At 36.6% G+C, this 20,665-nt stretch overlaps 3 protein-coding genes across 6 annotated transcripts in view; all 3 read right to left on the bottom strand.

The window, feature by feature from the left end:
* LOC137405669 (selenoprotein N-like) overlaps positions 1-8,896 on the bottom strand; it is a 36,093-nt gene extending 27,197 nt beyond the window's left edge. The window contains exons 1-3 of the mRNA XM_068092011.1: positions 8,549-8,896; positions 4,024-4,155; positions 1,115-1,280 (exon numbers count right to left, since the gene is read on the bottom strand). Of these exons, the coding sequence (XP_067948112.1) occupies positions 1,115-1,280; positions 4,024-4,155; positions 8,549-8,845 (595 nt within the window). The 5' untranslated portion in view covers positions 8,846-8,896. The remainder of the gene's footprint in view (positions 1-1,114; positions 1,281-4,023; positions 4,156-8,548) is intronic.
* A 2,063-nt stretch (positions 8,897-10,959) lies between these two features.
* LOC137387161 (general transcription factor II-I repeat domain-containing protein 2A-like) lies at positions 10,960-12,765 on the bottom strand. Its single transcript, XM_068073486.1, has one exon. It carries the CDS (start codon positions 12,763-12,765, stop codon positions 10,960-10,962), a length of 1,806 nt encoding a protein of 601 aa, XP_067929587.1.
* Positions 12,766-14,099: 1,334 nt separating this feature from the next.
* Positions 14,100-20,665, bottom strand: part of LOC137392676 (ras GTPase-activating protein-binding protein 2-like) — a 54,375-nt gene continuing 47,809 nt past the window's right edge. For all 4 annotated transcript variants that reach the window (XM_068079027.1, XM_068079028.1, XM_068079026.1 and 1 more), the window contains exons 9-10: positions 18,753-18,868; positions 14,100-14,703 (exon numbers count right to left, since the gene is read on the bottom strand). In XM_068079027.1, coding sequence (XP_067935128.1) covers positions 14,512-14,703; positions 18,753-18,868 — 308 coding nt within the window. In that variant the 3' untranslated portion in view covers positions 14,100-14,511. The remainder of the gene's footprint in view (positions 14,704-18,752; positions 18,869-20,665) is intronic.

Genomic DNA, 20,665 nt, shown 5'->3' with positions numbered 1-20,665 from the left:
TCACATTATGAGCTGAGAGAATACAATACATAACAGTGTGCCACAGTACAGCTATAACTTTAAAAGCTGAGAGAATACAATACATAACCGTGTGCTACAGTACAGCTATCACTTTGTAAGCTGAGAGAATACAATATATAACAGTGTGCCTCAGTACTGCTACCACTTTATAAGCTGAGAGAATACAATACATAACAGTGTGCCACAGTACAGCTACCACTTTATAAGCTGAGAGAATACAATACATAACAGGGTGCCACAGTACAGCTATAACTTTATAAACTGAGAGAATACAATACATAACAGTGTGCCTCAGTACAGCTACCACTTTATAAGCTGAGAGAATACAATACATAACAGTGTGCCACAGTACAGCTACCACTTTATAAGCTGAGAGAATACAATACATAACAGGGTGCCACAGTACAGCTATAACTTTATAAACTGAGAGAATACAATACATAACAGTGTGCCTCAGTACAGCTACTACTTTATAAACTGAGAGAATATAATACATAACAGTGTGCCACAGTGCAGCTATCACTTTATAAGCTGAGAGAATACAATACATAACTGGGTGCCACAGTACAGCTATCACTTTATAAGCTGAGAGAATACAATACATAACAGGGTGCCACAGTACAGCTATCACGTTATAAACTGAGAGAATACAATACATAACAGTGTGCCTCAGTACAGCTATCACTTTATAAGCTGAGAGAATACAATACATAACAGGGTGCCACAGTACAGCTATCACTTTATAAGCTGAGAGAATACAATACATAACAGGGTGCCACAGTACAGCTATAACTTTATAAACTGAGAGAATACAATACATTACAGTGTGCCTCAGTACAGCTACCACTTTATAAGCTGAGAGAATATAATACATTACAGTGTGCCTCAGTGCAGCTACCACTTTATAAGCCGAGAGAATATAATACATAACAGGGTGCCTCAGTGCAGCTATCACTTTATAAACTGAGAGAATACAATACATAACAGTGTGCCTCAGTACAGCTACTACTTTATAAGCTGAGAGAATATAATACATTACAGTGTGCCTCAGTGCAGCTACCACTTTATAAGATGATTCTTCCTCAGCACTTACCATGGTACCATGGCTCAAGATTAGGTTTATATAACCAGTACACCTTGCCAGACTCCACATCTCCTGGTTTTGGAAGAAAGGTGTAAAACTCTCTGCTGAAGAATGTAGACTCGGACATTGCAGCTTGTGTCCAACTGCGCAGGCCTGTCAAGGCTTGGTAATTTCTCTGCAAGGGGCAAATGCAGCAACGCCTTCGATGATATACATAGTTATATGATGTAGCAGCATTACATCTGTACCAGATACAGCTATATATAATGGTATTACATCTGTACAAGACACAAGTATATGTAATGGTATTACATTCGTACAAGGTATAGTTGTAAGTATTAGTATCATATTTGTACAGGCTACGCCATTAGCAGTGAAGATTGCTAATAAAACAGGAGTTATGAGGTACAACCTGACGAGACCTGTTCAAGAGACGAGACCTGTTCAAGAGACCAGACCTGTCAAGAGACCAGACCTGTTCAAGAGACGAGACCTGTCAAGAGACCAGACCTGTTCAAGAGACGAGACCTGTTCAAGAGACCAGACCTGTTCAAGAGACGAGACCTGTTCAAGAGACGAGACCTGTTCAAGAGACCAGACCTGTTCAAGAGACGAGACCTGTTCAAGAGACGAGACCTGTTCAAGAGACCAGACCTGTTCAAGAGACGAGACCTGTTCAAGAGACCAGACCTGTTCAAGAGACGAGACCTGTTCAAGAGACCAGACCTGTTCAAGAGACCAGACCTGTTCAAGAGACCAGACCTGTTCAAGAGACGAGACCTGTTCAAGAGACCAGACCTGTCAAGAGACGAGACCTGTTCAAGAGACGAGACCTGTTCAAGAGACGAGACCTGTCAAGAGACCAGACCTGTTCAAGAGACGAGACCTGTTCAAGAGACCAGACCTGTTCAAGAGACGAGACCTGTTCAAGAGACCAGACCTGTCAAGAGACGAGACCTGTTCAAGAGACGAGACCTTTTCAAGAGACCAGACCTGTCAAGAGACCAGACCTGTTCAAGAGACGAGACCTGTTCAAGAGACCAGACCTGTCAAGAGACGAGACCTGTTCAAGAGACGAGACCTGTTCAAGAGACCAGACCTGTCAAGAGACGAGACCTGTTCAAGAGACGAGACCTGTTCAAGAGACGAGACCTGTTCAAGAGACGAGACCTGTTCAAGAGACGAGACCTGTTCAAGAGACCAGACCTGTCAAGAGACCAGACCTGTCAAGAGACCAGACCTGTTCAAGAGACCAGACCTGTCAAGAGACGAGACCTGTTCAAGAGACCAGACCTGTCAAGAGACCAGACCTGTCAAGAGACCAGACCTGTTCAAGAGACCAGACCTGTTCAAGAGACCAGACCTGTCAAGAGACCAGACCTGTCAAGAGACCAGACCTGTTCAAGAGACGAGACCTGTCAAGAGACCAGACCTGTTCAAGAGACCAGACCTGTCAAGAGACCAGACCTGTCAAGAGACCAGACCTGTCAAGAGACCAGACCTGTCAAGAGACCAGACCATTGCAGAGCTCCTCTTCAACAAAAACTGACACAAAATTTTAGTAGATTTTATCGTAAAGTATCAGCATGTTTTCATTATTCGCGATAGTTGTTGATATTTGAGGTCTGACTGCCAGGATGTTTCAAGATTAAAATCTACAAAACTTGACAGTGGTTAAAACACTCAGGAGAGCAATAAGTAGCGAAATGACATCACAGGTTGTAATTGTGCTATCAGCTATTACATTTAAGTTGCAGCATTACAAATCTTTATTCTGTAGGTCTCTTTGGAACTATAGACATCATAATCGCACTTTCTCTTCATCTCAGTTTTCTGACCGTAATCAAATTTTGTTGAACTTAATCTGGAAAGATCGTGGAAGTCAGATCAGCTTAAGCATGAAAAATAATCGCAAATAATAGAAAAATACCACTATTTCCGAATAAAAATAATCTATAATTTTGTGTAGATTCATCTTTAATTCAATTATGAATAATCATAGAATGTATTAAAAAGTACATGATCTTTCCCTCATCCTGTGAGTATTTTGATAGGTTTGCAAAAACTCGAGAAAGGAATTTGCCACCATTTACTCTCATCTGTGACTAACACTATTAGTTTGTAAACAGGTTGAGAGACTGGAAATGACCAGTAGTTAGCAATAGACACTCATGGCTACCAGTAGTTAGCAATAGACACTCATGGCTACCAGTAGTTAGCAATAGACACTCATCCCTACCAGTAGTTAGCGATAGACACTCCTCATCACTGCCAGTAGTTAGCAATAGACACTCATCACTGGTAATAGTTAGCAATAGACACTCATCACTGCCAGTAGTTAGCAATAGACACTCATGACTGCCAGTAGTTAGCGATAGACACTCATCACTGCCAGTAGTTAGCAATAGACACTCATCACTGGTAATAGTTAGCAATAGACACTCATCACTGGTAGTAGTTAGCAATAAACACTTATCACTGCCAGTAGTTAGCAATAGACACTCATTACTGGTAGTCGTTAGCAATAGACACTCATGACTGCCAGTCGTTAGCGATAGACACTCATCACTGCCAGTAGTTAGCAATAGACACTCATCACTGGTAATAGTTAGCAATAGACACTCATCACTGGTAGTAGTTAGCAATAAACACTTATCACTGCCAGTAGTTACCAATAGACACTCATCACTGGTAGTCGTTAGCAATAGACACTCATGACTGCCAGTCGTTAGCGATAGACACTCATGACTGCCAGTAGTTAGCGATAGACACTCATCACTGGTAGTAGTTAGCAATAGACACTCATCACTGCCAGTAGTTAGCAATAGACACTCATCACTGCCAGTAGTTAGCAATAGACACTCATGGCTACCAGTAGTTAGCAATAGACAGTCATGACTGACAAGTTCAATACAGACCATCATTCCATCAAGGCCTTCATCTTCATATGTTTTCATACTTTCAAACACAAGAGGAGTAAAGTCGGTGTAGAGGTTCAGTCCATTCCCCAACTCATGACTAGCTCGTTGGTAGGTGAGTACTGGTGGAGCCTACATCAGACAGCTGCTTGCTTGAAATGATATTCACATGGCTCAACATATACCCTACAGGATGAATTTATTCGCGGAGTAATATTTCGCGAAAATTGCCATTTCATGCATAATCGTGAATTAATTTATTCTCGGCTGAAAACTGCTACTCTCTGTGAAGAGTTAATTCTATTATGTCTACCAATAGAGTTAACCCTACGCATGCGAGCATTGCGTGTTTCGTTTTCTATTTAGCTTACAACTACGGGTGGATCGTGCTAAGGCGGGACAGCTAAGCTATAAATTTTTTGCTGCGTTCAGAGGTTTTTACGAATATTCATAGATGTAGAGGCCTTTGATGAACCAACAACTTATAATAAGAAATGAGCTTTTCAAAACCGTTTACTAAATTATTTGAATTTTACTTTGGTTCTTCGGTAAAACGCACTATTTATTTTTCCATCCCTACCGCTTCATTATTTGTTTTAGTGTGAGAGAGAGATTTTTTATCATACACGCAAGCACAAGACTGCAAGGGTAGTATATGTCATTCTTAGAAGATCACGAATCATTCAGGGAAGTCTGGAAATTGAGGTAGAAGTGACCGCAGCTACTTACGAGGAGAATATATCTGTTTTAAAAAAAGGAACAAAAACGCCTTTACAAGCACAAATCTTTGGCCAACCGGCAAAACTTTGCAATAGTAAGCCACGAGGAGAGTTTTGATGATAACTTCCTTACCAGCCAAGTAGTAGCGAAAGAATCGCCTTTAACATCTACCCAAGACAGTGACAGCGATATAGAGCTGCTATTACCAAAATAACTAGTCAGAGAGCACCATTACACACTAGTATTCACTAATCAAGAGTATCAGTTTAATTTTATAGCTCTAGACAACTGTCATATAGACTAAACTGTTTATATTTACTCCATTCATCGTTTGTAAAATTTTGTATTTGAAATATTTTATTTGTACCCTCAAGTTTGTAATAAATTATAGTGTATCTATACATGAAATAAAATATACTAAAAATTCCAATGTCATACAGCCCACGACCAAAGTGATATTGGAAAAAAGAAAGGGTACTGATGGTTGAGAAATGCCATATTAGCAGTCAAATAGGATAACAGCAATGGTAGCTGTAATTTACTGGGTGTGGGTGTTATTATATACAACAAATAGCAATAATGAAAGGAAAATATTATGTTTATATCTCTCCTCCTGCAAAAAGAGAAATGCAATATTGGCCAATATTAGAAGTAAAATGCACTGATATTATTAGAATAACCAATATTATTTATTTAGTAATAATATAAAACCAATGCACAATTTTTTTTTACATTTCAAAATGGCATAGCTAACAGTATCACGAAGTTGTGATATTTATATAGATTTTTAGAAAAATCTGTACTACGTAGTCATTGTTCTGTAGTCATCCAAACTTATAATTAATTATTGTAATAATCTCAAGAAAAATAAATCGTTAAAAAAATATCATCGTCATTTGCTGTACTTGCACTGCGTTGGACATCAGTTAGAATGCGAAAGTATTCAAATGTGTGGGCAAATGAAAACGAAAAAATTGAAATCGGCAAAAATGGAACGATTTCTGTACTCCTATGTTAGTTGCCGAAACCTTCGGCAATTCGACAATGCTATAGACTGGTGAAAAGTGCACATTATTTTTTCGTGAAATGCGCAAGACTTTATCGTTCTATTATCTGTCGCTCGGCGTTTCAATTTCCGGTCTTAACTTTTATTAAACCAAGCTTTTCAAGCGTTTTGTGGCGATTTTCGTCCAAGTTAATCTGTCTATTTGTGTATAATCCGATCAGATGGGTTAGTTTTAGGGATTTGTGGTAAACCTTCAAAGGCTTGGTAACATATTTAAATAGGTTTAAATGTGTTTTGTATCGTTATTATACTTTAACGACTTTACAGAATGATGCTTAAATTTGTTGATGAAATTTCTTGACGAGAGTTCGTCTCATTGTTGATGATAATTTTCGTAAGTTATGTGCACATGCATTTATCATAAAAACTCTCACACTTCGCTCCGCTCGTTTGTTCGTGGGAATATTTAACTATCTCAAACTTATGTTTTACAATAATAAAATAAATATTAATTCATGCTGTAGACCTAACCTACTGTACGTAATTTAACTAACAACAGCAATAATGAAATATGTTTATTAAATATCTTATTATATTGAAATGCAATATTAAAAGTAAAATGGCAAGCTGCCGTGTAATAGACAATTTGAAAGTTGGTTGTTGGTTAAAATAAATATTAATTCAAGCTGTAGACCTAAACTACTGTACGTAATTTAACTAACAACAGCAATAATGAAATATGTTTATTATAGCTCTGAAATGCAATATTACAAGTAAAATATATTGTAATATACAGTTTGAAAGTTGGTTGTGTTGAATGCAGAACAGTTTTGAAAACGATATGTAACAGAAATAACTATTAATAAAACAAATATTTAACTATCTCAAACTTATGTTTTACAATAATATAAATATTAATTCAAGCTGTAGACCTAACCTACTGTACGTAATTTAACTAACAACAACAATGCCAACAATAAAGAAATATGTTTATTATATCTCTGAAATGCAATATTAAAAGTAAAACGGCAAACTGATGTGTAATATACAGTTTGAAAGTTGGTTGTGTTGTGATGAATGTAGAATGGTTTTGACAGCGATATGTAACAGAGAGCAAGCGTTGGCATTTACGCGTCTGGAAGTTTTATGCAAACTGGAGTGAAATGAAGAAATATTCTTGTCATAAAAGGGCGTTGTAGTAACGCCCTACCTTGTAGATAACATGTAAAGAAATCTGGCTGATGTTCTAGATAATTTGAAAAACCTTCGGTAATTGTACAAAAACGTAGGCTGATAAACTGTGTACCACATTTTCGTACCTGTAAATCAGTCTACGCCTCAAACAGTACACAAACAGTACACAGTAAACAGTTTTACTATCTGTCGCACGGCTTTATTGGCGTTTCGTAGGTCGGTCGAAACTATTAATAAACCAAGCTGTTCAAGCGTTTTGTGGCGAATTGTGGCAGGACTTTATCGTTCTATTCTCTGTCGCTCGGCGTTTCAATTTCCGGTCTTAACTTTTATTAAACGACGGTTTTCAAGCGTTTTGTGACGATTTTCGTTCTAATAAATCTGTCTATTTATGTATAATCCGATCAGATGGGTTAGTTTTAGGAATTTGCGGTAACCTTTTAAAGGCTTGGTAACATATTTAAATAGGTTTATATGCGTTTTGTATCATTAATATACTTAAACGACTTTACTGAAAAATAGTTAAATTTGTTGATAGGATTTCGTTGCAAGGGTTTGGTGACGGCCGTTAACGAATAAATTTTCGGGAGTTGTGTGCACATGTGCATTTATCATAATTCTCCCAATCAATCGTTTCACTCTTGTTTGGTCGTGGGATAATTTAATCATGTTTGCTGCAGCGATATCAAAGAGTTGTTGTCAATGAAGGGGTTGACTGGCTGCTTCTCTGTCAATATTCCTGCCTTGATGAATATTACTACTTGTCTCTAGTTTTCGTAATCGGAGTAGGTTGTTTCATTCTCAATCTGCAGTAAACACAAAAAAAAAAAAATATTAATAAGGGTTAAGGAAGTGCAAAAACAATAGCTGAAGTATTTAATGAAAGCGATCAGTTTTTAAACAAAAGAATTAATTAATGCAATTAATTATGGAAACACGTATCTCCACTGCAGACCAAATACATACCATAATGTCCAGATCTGAATCATGGTCGTCCTCAACTTCGGTATTAGAGATTGATGGGCTTGATTTCAATGTAACAAGACTAGGAGAGATTATTTTTGCGATGACAAAGCCATGGCGAAAAACTTGTGAAAACCTTGAATAATTTTGTAAAGACGTTCGATGCAATGGCAATAAAACTCGAACCCCGGCGATGATTTTAAAGAAGTTTTGGAACTCGGCTACGTTTAGTACTTCTGCCTAGCGGCTATTTTTTGCGACGACGCCATTCTGCATATATTGTGACAACCTTGAATAATTTTGTAAAGAAATGTGATGCATTGGCAATGGTGTTAGCTCAAAGCCCAAGCAATGATTTTAAAAAATGTTTTGGAACTCAACCACGTATAGTATTTATATTAAAAACTAGCCTAGCAGCTAGTTTTTAATTTGATGCAGTAGTTATTCTCCCTTGTGATTAAAAATAGAACTAATTATTCACGGAATTTTATTATTAGCGGAGGTGCCTGTTCGCGAAATCGCGAATTTTTATAACCAACGAATATTTTCATCCTGTACGGTAAACAATTATGTATAAACACGCCTATCAATGCCTAATATCGGGTATTGTTGAGTTGCATAGTAGTTAATTTCAGCACAAACCTTTCCAGTTAGCTTCTCCACGATTGGTCCAAACTCCACATAGCTGATGTTGCCATCGTTGTTGGTGTCGAGAGACTTGAAAAGCATAGCACCAGTCTGACCTAGGAGTTTTACCACTCCCGCTTCTGGTTCGTGTTTGAGCCAAGTTGAAGTAACAAAACTTCGACCCCAACAGAAAAAGACAATAATGCCAAGACATGCAGTTGCACCACTGCTCGCAACAACCACCCTCCATAGTCTTATGTAATTAGAAGCATCTTTAGCAGTGGCTTTATCTTTCGTCCGTTCCTTTGACATGGAAACTGTGAAAGAGCACTAGTTTTCAGAGCACTAATACCAGCGACCACTATTGCCATGTGCCTGTGCCAGTATGATTTTGCTACAAGATTTGATCGCTTCTGTCTTTTTCTACCACTAACAAGGCAGAGAGAGATCAGCATATGCCAGTTCTCATTGAAGATAAAACTTGGCTTAGTTAATCATGGCAGTGAATCTCCACGTACACAGTTTGAGCCATGCCATTTTGAAAACAGTGAAGATAATCAGATGGGAAAAAAAGCATGGATCAGTATAGCGCAGGAGAAGTGTGTAAATATTTTGCAAGCAGTCAATGACACGCCAACTCATCACCATGCAGGCGACCAGTGATTGATGAGTGCAGTGTACAATGTGTGTGTATAGCTATGAACCTAGTGGTGGTAGACTACTGTGTACAATGAGTGTATATATGTAGCTATGGGCCTAGTGGTGGTAGACTACTGTGTACAATGAGAGTATATATGTAGCTATGGGCCTAGTGGTGGTAGACTACTGTGTATAATCGCTATGTTTCCATGGTGCGCAGTACTTCGATGATGCCCCCTCCGAAGTCGAAGGGATTGTACATTTCCATGCTGTGCAGTGGTTTTCAGCAAAGTAGCCAAAGAAGAGAAATTGTATAAATCAAAGCAATCGAAGTCGGGGAGACTATAAACATACATAGTCGGTAAGACTATAAACATACATAGTCGGTGAGACTATAAACATACATAGTCGGTGAGACTATAAACATACATAGTCGGGGAGACTATAAACATACATAGTCGGTAAGACTATAAACATACATAGTCGGGGAGACTATAAACATACATAGTCGGTAAGACTATAAACATACATAGTCGGTAAGGCTATAAACATACATAGTCGGTGAGACTATAAACATACATAGTCGGTGAGACTATAAACATACATAGTCGGGGAGACTATAAACATACATAGTCGGTAAGACTATAAACATACATAGTCGGTAAGACTATAAACATACATAGTTGGTAAGACTATAAACATACAGTCAGTAAGACTATAAACATACATAGTCGGTAAGACTGTAAACATACATAGTCGGTAAGACTATAAACATACATAGTCGGTGAGACTATAAACATACATAGTCGGTAAGACTATAAACATACATAGTTGGTAAGACTATAAACATACATAGTCGGTAAGACTATAAACATACATAGTTGGTAAGACTATAAACATACAGTCAGTAAAGCATGACCTAAAAGGTTATCCTGAGAAGCCGAGACTACTGCTACCTAACAAAAGAAAACCATCAATGACAGCAACATAATTTGTTTTCTCAGAGTTTGTCAATTCAATAGATGAAGTACAGCGGAACCGAAGGTCCTCGACCACAATCCGTTCCGTTCTAAAAGGTTGTTCAAAAACCGAGTTGTTCAAGATTCGAAACAGGTTTTCCATTAGAATTATTATACATCTATGTAAGTTTTAATCCATTATTATTATTATACATCTATGTAAGTTTTAATCCATTATTATTATTATACATCTATGTAAGTTTTAATCCATTATTATTATTATACATCTATGTAAGTTTTAATCCATTATTATTATTATACATCTATGTAAGTTTTAATCCATTATTATTATTATACATCTATGTAAGTTTTAATCCATTATTATTATTATACATCTATGTAAGTTTTAATCTATTATTATTATTATAAATCTATGTAAGTTTTAATCCATTATTATTATTATACATCTATGTAAGTTTTAATCCATTATTATTATTATACATCTATGTAAGTTTTAATCCGTTCCAAGTCGATTTAACAACTTCGGTAACTTATTTTTTAACATTTTCCACCATAAACTGTACTGTATACTGCATACTATAAATCAGGGGTCTCCAAACTTTACAGCCAGAGGGACACATGAACCTTCAGCCAGCATGTTGAGGGCCGACAAACCGTATACCGCTGGTCAAAGAGCGAATATTTTAATAAAATGAAGTACATAACACAAGATTCATTAGTTAAGAAAATATTTATTCAAAATTTAAAGGTTAAATTCCAAGCAAGAGTAATATCATAACAAAATCACAATTAGTCTGTTCAGTTTCCTCAATGTGAGTGGTGAAATTGGCTTTTTGATGACAAAATTGTGAAAAAGTCTGGCTTTAGGTTTGAGGTCCCAAGCATTAGAAGAGCCCTCAGATTTTCATCTGACATGTTTGTTCTATAACAGTTTTTCACATACTTCATTCTAGAAAAAGTTTTTTCACACAAGTAAGTGGTGCCTAACATAGATAGCAGTCCTGCAGCAAAATGCCTCAAATTTTGATAGTTCTCTTTAGGTAAGAATTGGTAAAATTGAACAAGCCCTTCTTTAAATTTATCCCTCAGCGAGTCATTTGCTTGCAGATCAATCACCTCTAATTGTAAACTGTCTGGACATGCAGCTGCATCCACTTCAAATGGATTTTGAAAGAGTCTCAACTCATCTGCTTTTGCATGCAAATCAGCAAATCTCTCCTGGAATTGATGTTGAAGCTCTTCAATAACCCCACAAGCAAATGAAAGTGGAAAATCTGTGTTAGCTTCTACCATAGCCTCTGTACAGTTTTTAAAATGTGTTAAATTCATAACCTGAACTTGTTTCAGGAACAGGTCTAGTTTGTGTCTGAAGGCCTTTAGATGTGTGAACAAATCACTAATGAGGTTTTCTTCTCCCTGTAGCTTAAGATTTAAACTGTTGATATGGCCAGTGATATCTGCAGCAAAAGCCAACTTACATATCCACGCTTTATCAGACAGTAATGCTTGATGCTTCCCTTTTCCTGCGAGAAATTCAGCAATTTCCTTTCTTAGCTCAAAAACCCTTGACAGCACTTTTCCACAACTTAGCCATCTTACTGCAGTGTAATATGGCATGTCTACAGATTCTGTCTCAGTCTCTCTTAACATTTCCCTGAACTGTCTGTGATTCAGTCCATGTGATCTTATCAAATTCACCATTGTTGTTACAGGATCCAACACACAGCTAATGTCCACATACTTAGCACAAAGAGCTTGTTGGTGTATTATGCAATGTAGAAACATTGGTTCGGATATATCTTTTTCAGCACAAAATTGTTTGATTTGTCCCACCAATCCTTTTTTCACACCACACATATTTCTTCCCCCATCTATAGTTAAGCATTTCAATCGATTCCAATCCAAACTATATTGCTCAAATGTTTTCTGTATTTCTTTCATCAAGTCTTTTCCAGTCGTTGTGTTGTACATACTGTTCAGTGAAGCCAACTCTTGAGTGATATTTAAATTGGCATCCACACCTCGAATGAAAATTAGCAACTGGGAGGTGCCACACCTGTCCGTTGACTCATCTATTGCCAAAGAAAAATGCACAAAATTCTTAGCATGGCTGGCAATTTGCTCCATTAGGTTTGTGCTCATGTCTCCAATTCGCCGGGCAACAGTATTAGCACCCAATGTTATAGTTTTAATAACATTTGATTTTTCCGGACAAAGTTCATCCACAACCTCTAGCAAACAGTTTTTTACTATCTCACCATCTGTAAAAGGCTTGCCATTTTTAGCGAGAATATAAGCCACTTTAAAACTAGCCCTTGCTATCGACTCATTTTGTTTTGAAGCTTTTGTGAAAACTGATCTTTGAGAATTAATGCACTGCTTTAACTTTGCAAGTTTCTCTTCACGTATATTTCCTTCAAACCGTGAATATGTTCCCTGGTGTTTGCTTTGGTAGTGGCGGCGTAAATTGTACTCCTTCAATACTGCAACAGTCTCATGACAGATGACACACAATGCTTTATCTGCAGATTCGATGAAGAAGTATTTTACACTCCACTCTTCTTGAAATCGCCGACATTCATCATCTACTTTTCTTTTCCTTTTATCAACCATTATGAAGCATTGAAATATAAAAAATTTCCACGTTATAGCTCAGCTCTTTAAATTTCGCAATGTGCTTGGAAGTACGAATAGGAAGTTGGATCAAAAGTCGCGCGAGGTATTTTTACGCACCAAATACGCATGGCTAACAGACTTTTTAACAGACTTTGATATGATCTCTATTTATATTAGTATATTTTGCTCTTTTTAAATATTTAATGATTAGATAAGTGAATTGTGAATAGCTGAGATAGGTATTTATTAAAAAATAATGACGTTTTTGGTTGTTTTCCGATCACTATCTCACTCAGTCAAAATCCCCGTAACGCCATGGAAAACCCTGGGAAATCCTTTTCGTGAATGCTATATCTCTGAATGAGATGCTCAGTTTCGCATGAGTGAGATAGTGATCAGAAAACAACCAAAAACATCATTATTTTTCAATAAATACTTATCTCAGCTATTTGCAATTGACTTATTTAATCATTAAATATTTAAAAACAGCAAAATATACTAATATAAATAGAGATCATACAAAAGTCTGTTAAAAAGTCTGTAAGCTAATTTCGGTGCGGAAACATATCTGGAAAGTCGACGCACGCCACTCTTGCTAGTTGGCTTGAGTCATAACGTGCATTTTCTGCACAAAGTTTATTTTGTTTAATGATATTTTTATTTTTTATTTTGTTTAATAATTTAATTTTTTTATTTTGTTTATTAATTTTTTTTTTCTCAAGTGTCTCTGCGGGCCGGATCGAGGGGCCCAACGGGCCGCATCTGGCCCGCGGGCCGTAGTTTGGAGACCCCTGCTATAAATGAAAATGGGTAGATATAGGTAGATCATGTTCAACTTCAATAAATCATTTTTTATCTATGATGATGAAAAAAAAGTAATTATTTTGTATGCTTCGCCGTTAAAACATCGACAACATTAAAAGTTACAATACAATACCGAAAATAGCGGAAATTGATAAATAAACAGCAAAAAAATGCAACAGATCAGTTATATCAAAATCGTGTGAAAAAGAAAATAGAAACAGCAATGGCACGTTTACTTCACATCTTGGAAGAAGAATCCTGCCCCAAAACAATTTAGGGTGACTCAACTGGAGGCGTTGTGTCTACAGAAAATCTCTTCGGTAGAAGCGACGTGCTCCCAGATGGCTCCTTTTTGTAAAGAATTAATGAAACTTCTCCCTTTTTTGAGAACTTTCCCCAAGAGGCTCATAATAACGTCGTTAAACGTATAAACATGCTGTTTCCAGAGCTGTCCAAACAATTAATTCAAATGAGCATGTTCAAGTTTGGTCGAAAACCGACTTTATGGTCGAGAACCAAGGTTCCAGTGTATTGGCTATATTTTATGATAATCGTCAAACAGATATAATCGGAGAGAACCCAAAGAATGCAAGGTTTGACATTTGAAAAACAAACAAATAGGAATTTGGTATTTGGCTTATTTATTGGCACAAGTCCCAAGAGACACAGTGGAGAGGATTGGAGAGGATTGTTCTAGGAATAGTGTACAATTACACAATAAGGGCTATTACCATAAAAACATATGAGTTTTACAAATATGTTGAGAATATGAGAGTGCATAACCACTGAAAGAGTTATCTGTTGAAAACAAAGAAATAAGTCTGACAGGGGAGAATCTGCAAATACACAATTGTTCCAAATCAGGATATGCAAGTGTTCCATTCGCAAAACGTTCTATAACTTGACGAATGCGAACTTTCGAAAAGAATTACTGAAAAACTATGAGCGAAACTTTCTACCTTGCGCCAAGCGATTATCCGAACGTGAACCACTGTTTTCTCTGTCTTTTGGTCGAGAAGAGGCGCGTCCCCCAGAACGAGGCCCCCTTCCTGGCCTGCTGTTGCTGCCAGCTCTGTCATTTCTAGCTTTCTTTTCTTCTACGTTCAATCGGTGACCATCCATTTCCACGCGCTACAATATGTAAAATAGATAAGACATATGCAATTAAACATATGAGCCATCCAATTCTCTTTACGACACCAGTTCTGTGCAATGGTGGAGACAAGTTGACAATAGCTCTGTATGATCATCTAATGACTGGCAATGACCAGTTAAGTGTAAAACATAGTACATAAACATGTCTTGCTGGAAAGAGCTGCTAATAAATCTATTTTATAACAGCAAGGATTACCAAACTAACATTTGGTTGAAGATAAAACAAACCACCAATTATTAGTAATTTCAAGATGTAATGGAGGAAAGAAAGCGAGGGATGAAATGATGTAAGAAGAGAGGGGGATATAATGAAGTAAGAAGAGAGGGGGATGAAATGATGTAATAAGAGAGAGGGATGTAATGAAGTAATAAGAGAGAGGGATGTAATTAAGTAATAAGAGAGAGAGAGAGGGATGTAATGAAGTAATGAGAGAGAGAGAGATGTAATGAAGTAATAAGAAAGAGAGAGATGTAATGAAGTAATAAAAGAGAGAGAGAGAGATGTAATGAAGTAAGAAGAGAGAGAGATGTAATGAAGTAATAAGAGAGAGAGAGAGAGAGAGAGAGAGAGAGAGAGATGTAATGAAGTAATAAGAGAGAGAGAGAGAGAGAGAGAGAGAGAGAGAGAGAGAGATGTAATGAAGTAATAAGAGAGAGAGAGAGAGAGAGAGATGTAATGAAGTAATAAGAGAGAGAGAGAGATGTAATGAAGTAATAAGAGAGAGAGAGAGAGAGATGTAATGAAGTAAGAAGAGAGAGAGAGAGAGATGTAATGAAGTAATAAGAGAGAGAGAGAGAGATGTAATGAAGTAAGAAGAGAGAGAGAGAGATGTAATGAAGTAATAAGAGAGAGGGATGTAATTAAGTAATAAGAGAGAGAGAGGGATGTAATGAAGTAATAAGAGAGAGAGAGATGTAATGAAGTAATAAGAGAGAGAGAGATGTAATGAAGTAAGAAGAGAGAGAGAGAGAGAGAGATGTAATGAAGTAAGAAGAGAGAGATGTAATGAAGTAATAAGAGAGAGAGAGAGAGAGAGAGAGAGAGATGTAATGAAGTAATAAGAGAGAGAGAGAGATGTAATGAAGTAATAAGAGAGAGAGAGATGTAATGAAGTAATAAGAGAGAGAGAGAGAGAGATGTAATGAAGTAATAAGAGAGAGAGAGAGAGAGAGAGAGAGAGAGAGAGAGAGATGTAATGAAGTAATAAGAGAGAGAGAGAGAGAGAGATGTAATGAAGTAATAAGAGAGAGAGAGATGTAATGAAGTAATAAGAGAGAGAGAGATGTAATGAAGTAAGAAGAGAGAGAGAGATGTAATGAAGTAAGAAGAGAGAGAGAGAGATGTAATGAAGTAATAAGAGAGAGAGATGTAATGAAGTAATAAGAGAGAGATGTAATGAAGTAATAAGAGAGAGAGAGATGTAATGAAGTAATAAGAGAGAGAGAGAGATGTAATGAAGTAATAAGAGAGAGAGAGAGAGAGAGAGAGAGAGAGAGAGAGAGAGAGATGTAATGAAGTAATAAGAGAGAGAGAGAGAGATGTAATGAAGTAATAAGAGAGAGAGAGATGTAATGAAGTAATAAGAGAGAGAGAGATGTAATGAAGTAAGAAGAGAGAGAGAGATGTAATGAAGTAATAAGAGAGAGAGAGAGATGTAATGAAGTAAGAAGAGAGAGAGATGTAATGAAGTAATAAGAGAGAGATGTAATGAAGTAATGAGAGAGAGAGAGATTTAATTAAGTAATAAGAGAGGGGTGTAATGAAGTAATAAAGGAGAGGGGTGTACTTCATACTATGTACTACCCTACAGGATGAAAGTATTCGATGGATATAGAAATTCGCGATTTCGTGAACAGTCAAATCCACGAATTAATAAATTCCGCGAATAATTAGTTCTGTTTTTAAATACATGGAAGAATAACTACTGCCTCAAATTAAAAACTAGCCGCTAGGCAGAAATACTAAACATGGCCGAGTTCCAAAATTTTTTAAAATCATCGCCGGGGCTTCGAGTTAACCCCATTGCCAATGCGTCACACTTCTTTACACAAATATTCAAGGTTTTTAAATGTTATTCGGCATGGCGTCGTCATCGCAAAAATCTCTCCTTCAGTCTTTTTACATTGAAACCAACTCCATCAACCTCTAATACCGAAGTTGAGGACGATAATGATTCTGATCTGGACATTATGGTATATATTTGATTTGCAGAGCAGATACGTTTTTCCATCATTAACTGCGTTAGTTCATTCTCTTGTTTAAAAACTGATCACTTTCATTAAATACTTCCGCTATTGTTTTTGTACTTCCTTTACAATTATTAATATTTTCCTTTTTTGTATTTACTGCAGATTGAGAATGAAACAGAACCTATTCTGATTACAAAAACTAGAGACAAGTAGTAGTATTCACCAAGGCAGGAATATTGGCAGAGAAGCAACCAGTCAACCTAGACCATTTCATCAACAACAACTCCTTGATATCGCTGAAGCAGACATGACTATATTATATATTTTATTTCATGTATAGATATATTATAATTTATTCAAAACTTGAGTGTAAAAATAAAATATTTCAGATACAAATAAAATTTTACAAACAATGAATGGAGTAAATAAAAACAGTTTAGTTCATATGGCAGTTGTCTGACAATAAAATCAAACTGATAACTAAGTAAATACTAGCGTGTAATGGTGCTCTCTGACTAATTATTTTGGTAATAACAGCTCTACAGAGCTGTCAATGTCTTGGGTAGATGTTAAAGGCAGTTTTCTCTCTACTACATGGCTGGTAAGGGAGTTAACATCAGAACACTCCTCGCGGCTTACTATTGCAAAGTTCTGCCGGTTGGCCAAAAATTTGTGCCCGTAAAGGTGATTTTGTTCTTTTTTTAAAACAGATATATTCTCCTCGTTAGCAGTTGCGGTCACTTCTACCTCAATTTCAAAACCTCCTTGAACGATTGGTGATCTTCTAAAAATGACATCTACCACCCTTGTAGTCATCGTGCCTCCGTGTATGATGAAAAATCGCTCTCTCACACTAAAACAAATAACGAAGCGACAGGGATGGAAAAAATAAATATTGCGTTTTACCAAAGAACCAAAGTAAAATTCAATTGTTGATTTAGTAAATGGTTTAAAAAAAACTCATTACTTACCACAAGTTGTCGGTTCATCAAAGGCCTCCAAATCGATGAATATTTGTGAAAAGCTCTGTACGCAGCAAGAAATTTATAGCTTAGCATGATCGACTCGTAGTTGTAAGATAAATAGAAACCGAAACACGCTGTGTGCGCATGCGAAGGGTTAACTCTATTGCTAGCCGCAATAGAGTTAACTCTTAATAGAGAGTGATTGTGTTCACCGGCGAATAAATTAGTCCGCGAATATGCATGAAAAAGGCAATTTGCGCGAAACTTGACTCCGCGAATAAATTCATCCTGTAGAGTATGTACTGTTGTACCATGTACAGTTGTACCATGTACAGTTGTACTATGTACTGTTGTACCATGTACTGTTGTACCATGTACTGTTGTACCATGTACTGTTGCACTATGTACTGCTGTACAATGTACTGCTGTACTATGTACTGTTGTACCATGTACTGTTGTACCATGTACTGTTGCACTATGTACTGCTGTACAATGCACTGTTGTACTATGTACTGTTGTACTATGTACTGTTGTACTATGTACTGTTGTAAGAATGTCATTAGAATGTCTTCAAAACAAAATAAAACTTTTTTAATTCTCTATAACTAGAGCATTATTTCTATCCTATAAGAGCAGCATAGACATAGACATCTACAAACCATTTAATCCCCAATATTTTATTATCCACATAAAAATGTAACATTTGAATTGTTTGATGCTTTTGAAAGTAAAGGTAACCAACCAATTACTGTTGTAGCATGAGTGTATTTCCCTTGGTGTTATGGCACCCAATAGGCTTAAAAGAAAATTTGTTATTTGATGGCGTGAATGAAATTCAAATCTAGAAAGCTTTTACCAACTTTAACTGACCTTCAGTTGAAGAAGTTTGCTAACTGGATCTGGGCTATCAAACACAACAAAACCAAAAGGAACTTTCCCACCTGCAGCACTTCTATTCACCCGCACATCCAAGACCTTGCCATAACCTGCAAAACCGCAACACATTCAACAGAACCTATCTAGCATACTACTACTGTATTATCAATGTGACAACTACAATATCTCTCTTGAGGCACCACATGTTTTGGTAAGACAACATGACAGATAATTATGAGCAAAGTCGAAGCAGAATCTACAAATACCCAAAAAGTCTATTTATATGCCCTGCATTAACTTTCGAGTAGTGGTAATAAAATTAAACCAAACGGCTTGTGCATACATTTTGAGGAGCGCTAGAAAGAAATTTATTTTTTCACACAAACAATAAATTCAAAAACTGTTTATAAAAATTGGACATCTTCGCAAGTCATCTATTTGAGGTTTATCAACACATGTTTTGCCTTAAGGAATGAGGATTTCAAGCAACCATTGGTATTTCAACTAGAGATGCCCCGATTCTAAATTCACCAGCCGATTCAGATACCGATCCGATATACGGATTCTTATTAAAAAAATAATCCGATTCAGATCTTTTGTGCTGCATAGATTATTGTTGATTTTATTATGCGAATATAAATATAATGCAAAGAAAATATAAATATTAATGTCTTTATTTCTTTGTATTCATGGAAAAAAATATACATATTCACATACTGACACACCGCGCATATAGTAACAAAACAGTCCATGTTTCTTGTAATTTGTAAATAAAGGTTAATTACTGTTAGTGGTAGTTTTCTCTGTGATAAGGAAGTCTCTCTTCTATTGCTAGATGAACTGCTGCGCCTGTACAAGTTTAGAGCAAATCAATATTTCTTTTAATTACAGTTAGTGATTCAATTCTCTCAGTAAGAAGTCTTTCTTCTATCACTATCAATGTAGCCAGTCGTACTGAAGTAGGGACTGACTCGCCACAGATGATGGAGGACAGGGTAAATACCGATAAGCGACTGGGGTTACCGTTTTTTATACGATACAAACGATACATTGTACCGTCAGAATAAAGAGAGTGATAGATAACTTTATGCATCGACTGTTTAAATTATTTTTGTAATGCTAGTAAATAAAAATATTACACTGCATTCTTGAATCAAATTTTTGTTATCTTGTTCGTGATTGGCTGCAATAAATCCTATCGCTGCAATTGGGAAATACCACACTTTGTGATTACGTCCTGACTAAAGCAAAAAGGTTCCTCAGCTGTGTCGATTAGGCTATAGACATGAAATAAATTGTGTGGCAGGCCCGAAATTCATTAGGTAAAAGTAAGGAGCTTGCAGCTGATGATTTTTATTAGTGTAGCTGGCTAAAATACGGGTTTCTGCTAAATATTTGATCTGTAAAAAGTATCGAATGTTTCAGATTTTTCAGAAAAGATCGGCCGATACCGATTCAGATACTTGACACCCATATCAGCACCAATACCGATACCAAAATCAGGCAACTCTAATTTGAACACCATGGCGCTCTAATTTTCGACCTTCCCCCTATAGTGCCATTTTATTAGAGGTGATGATCAAATAGAGGGTGACGTAGTATTTTTGAAATAGTTTTTCAGAATTTTGGGAAGACAAATCTAACCCTTTTACTAAAAAAGCGATGTATTACATTAGCCAGATAGAGTTATGAATTATTGTGATAGTGTTGCTTTCAAAGTTTTAGAGAAACAAACTGTAAAGCTTTGGAGTTACAAAACCGACATGGATAACTGGCCTGAGAATTACGATAGAATCTGTACTACTATTTTGAGGCTAAAACTTGCGATTAGCACGCATGCCCATGCTGTAGACGGTGAAAGCCAGTGTACAGCATGCGCATGTGTGCATACATGAATACATGCTGTA

Source organism: Watersipora subatra, chromosome 1 (assembly GCF_963576615.1).
Source record: "Watersipora subatra chromosome 1, tzWatSuba1.1, whole genome shotgun sequence".
NCBI classification, from domain to species: Eukaryota; Metazoa; Bryozoa; class Gymnolaemata; order Cheilostomatida; family Watersiporidae; genus Watersipora; species Watersipora subatra.
The sequence above is the reverse complement of the archived record's forward strand: the minus strand, read 5'-3'. Positions and strand labels throughout refer to the sequence as shown.

Excerpts from the sequence above, each read along its gene's own strand:
- LOC137387161 (XM_068073486.1), bottom strand. The coding sequence starts at position 12,765 with ATGGTTGATAAAAGGAAAAGAAAAGTAGATGATGAATGTCGGCGATTT.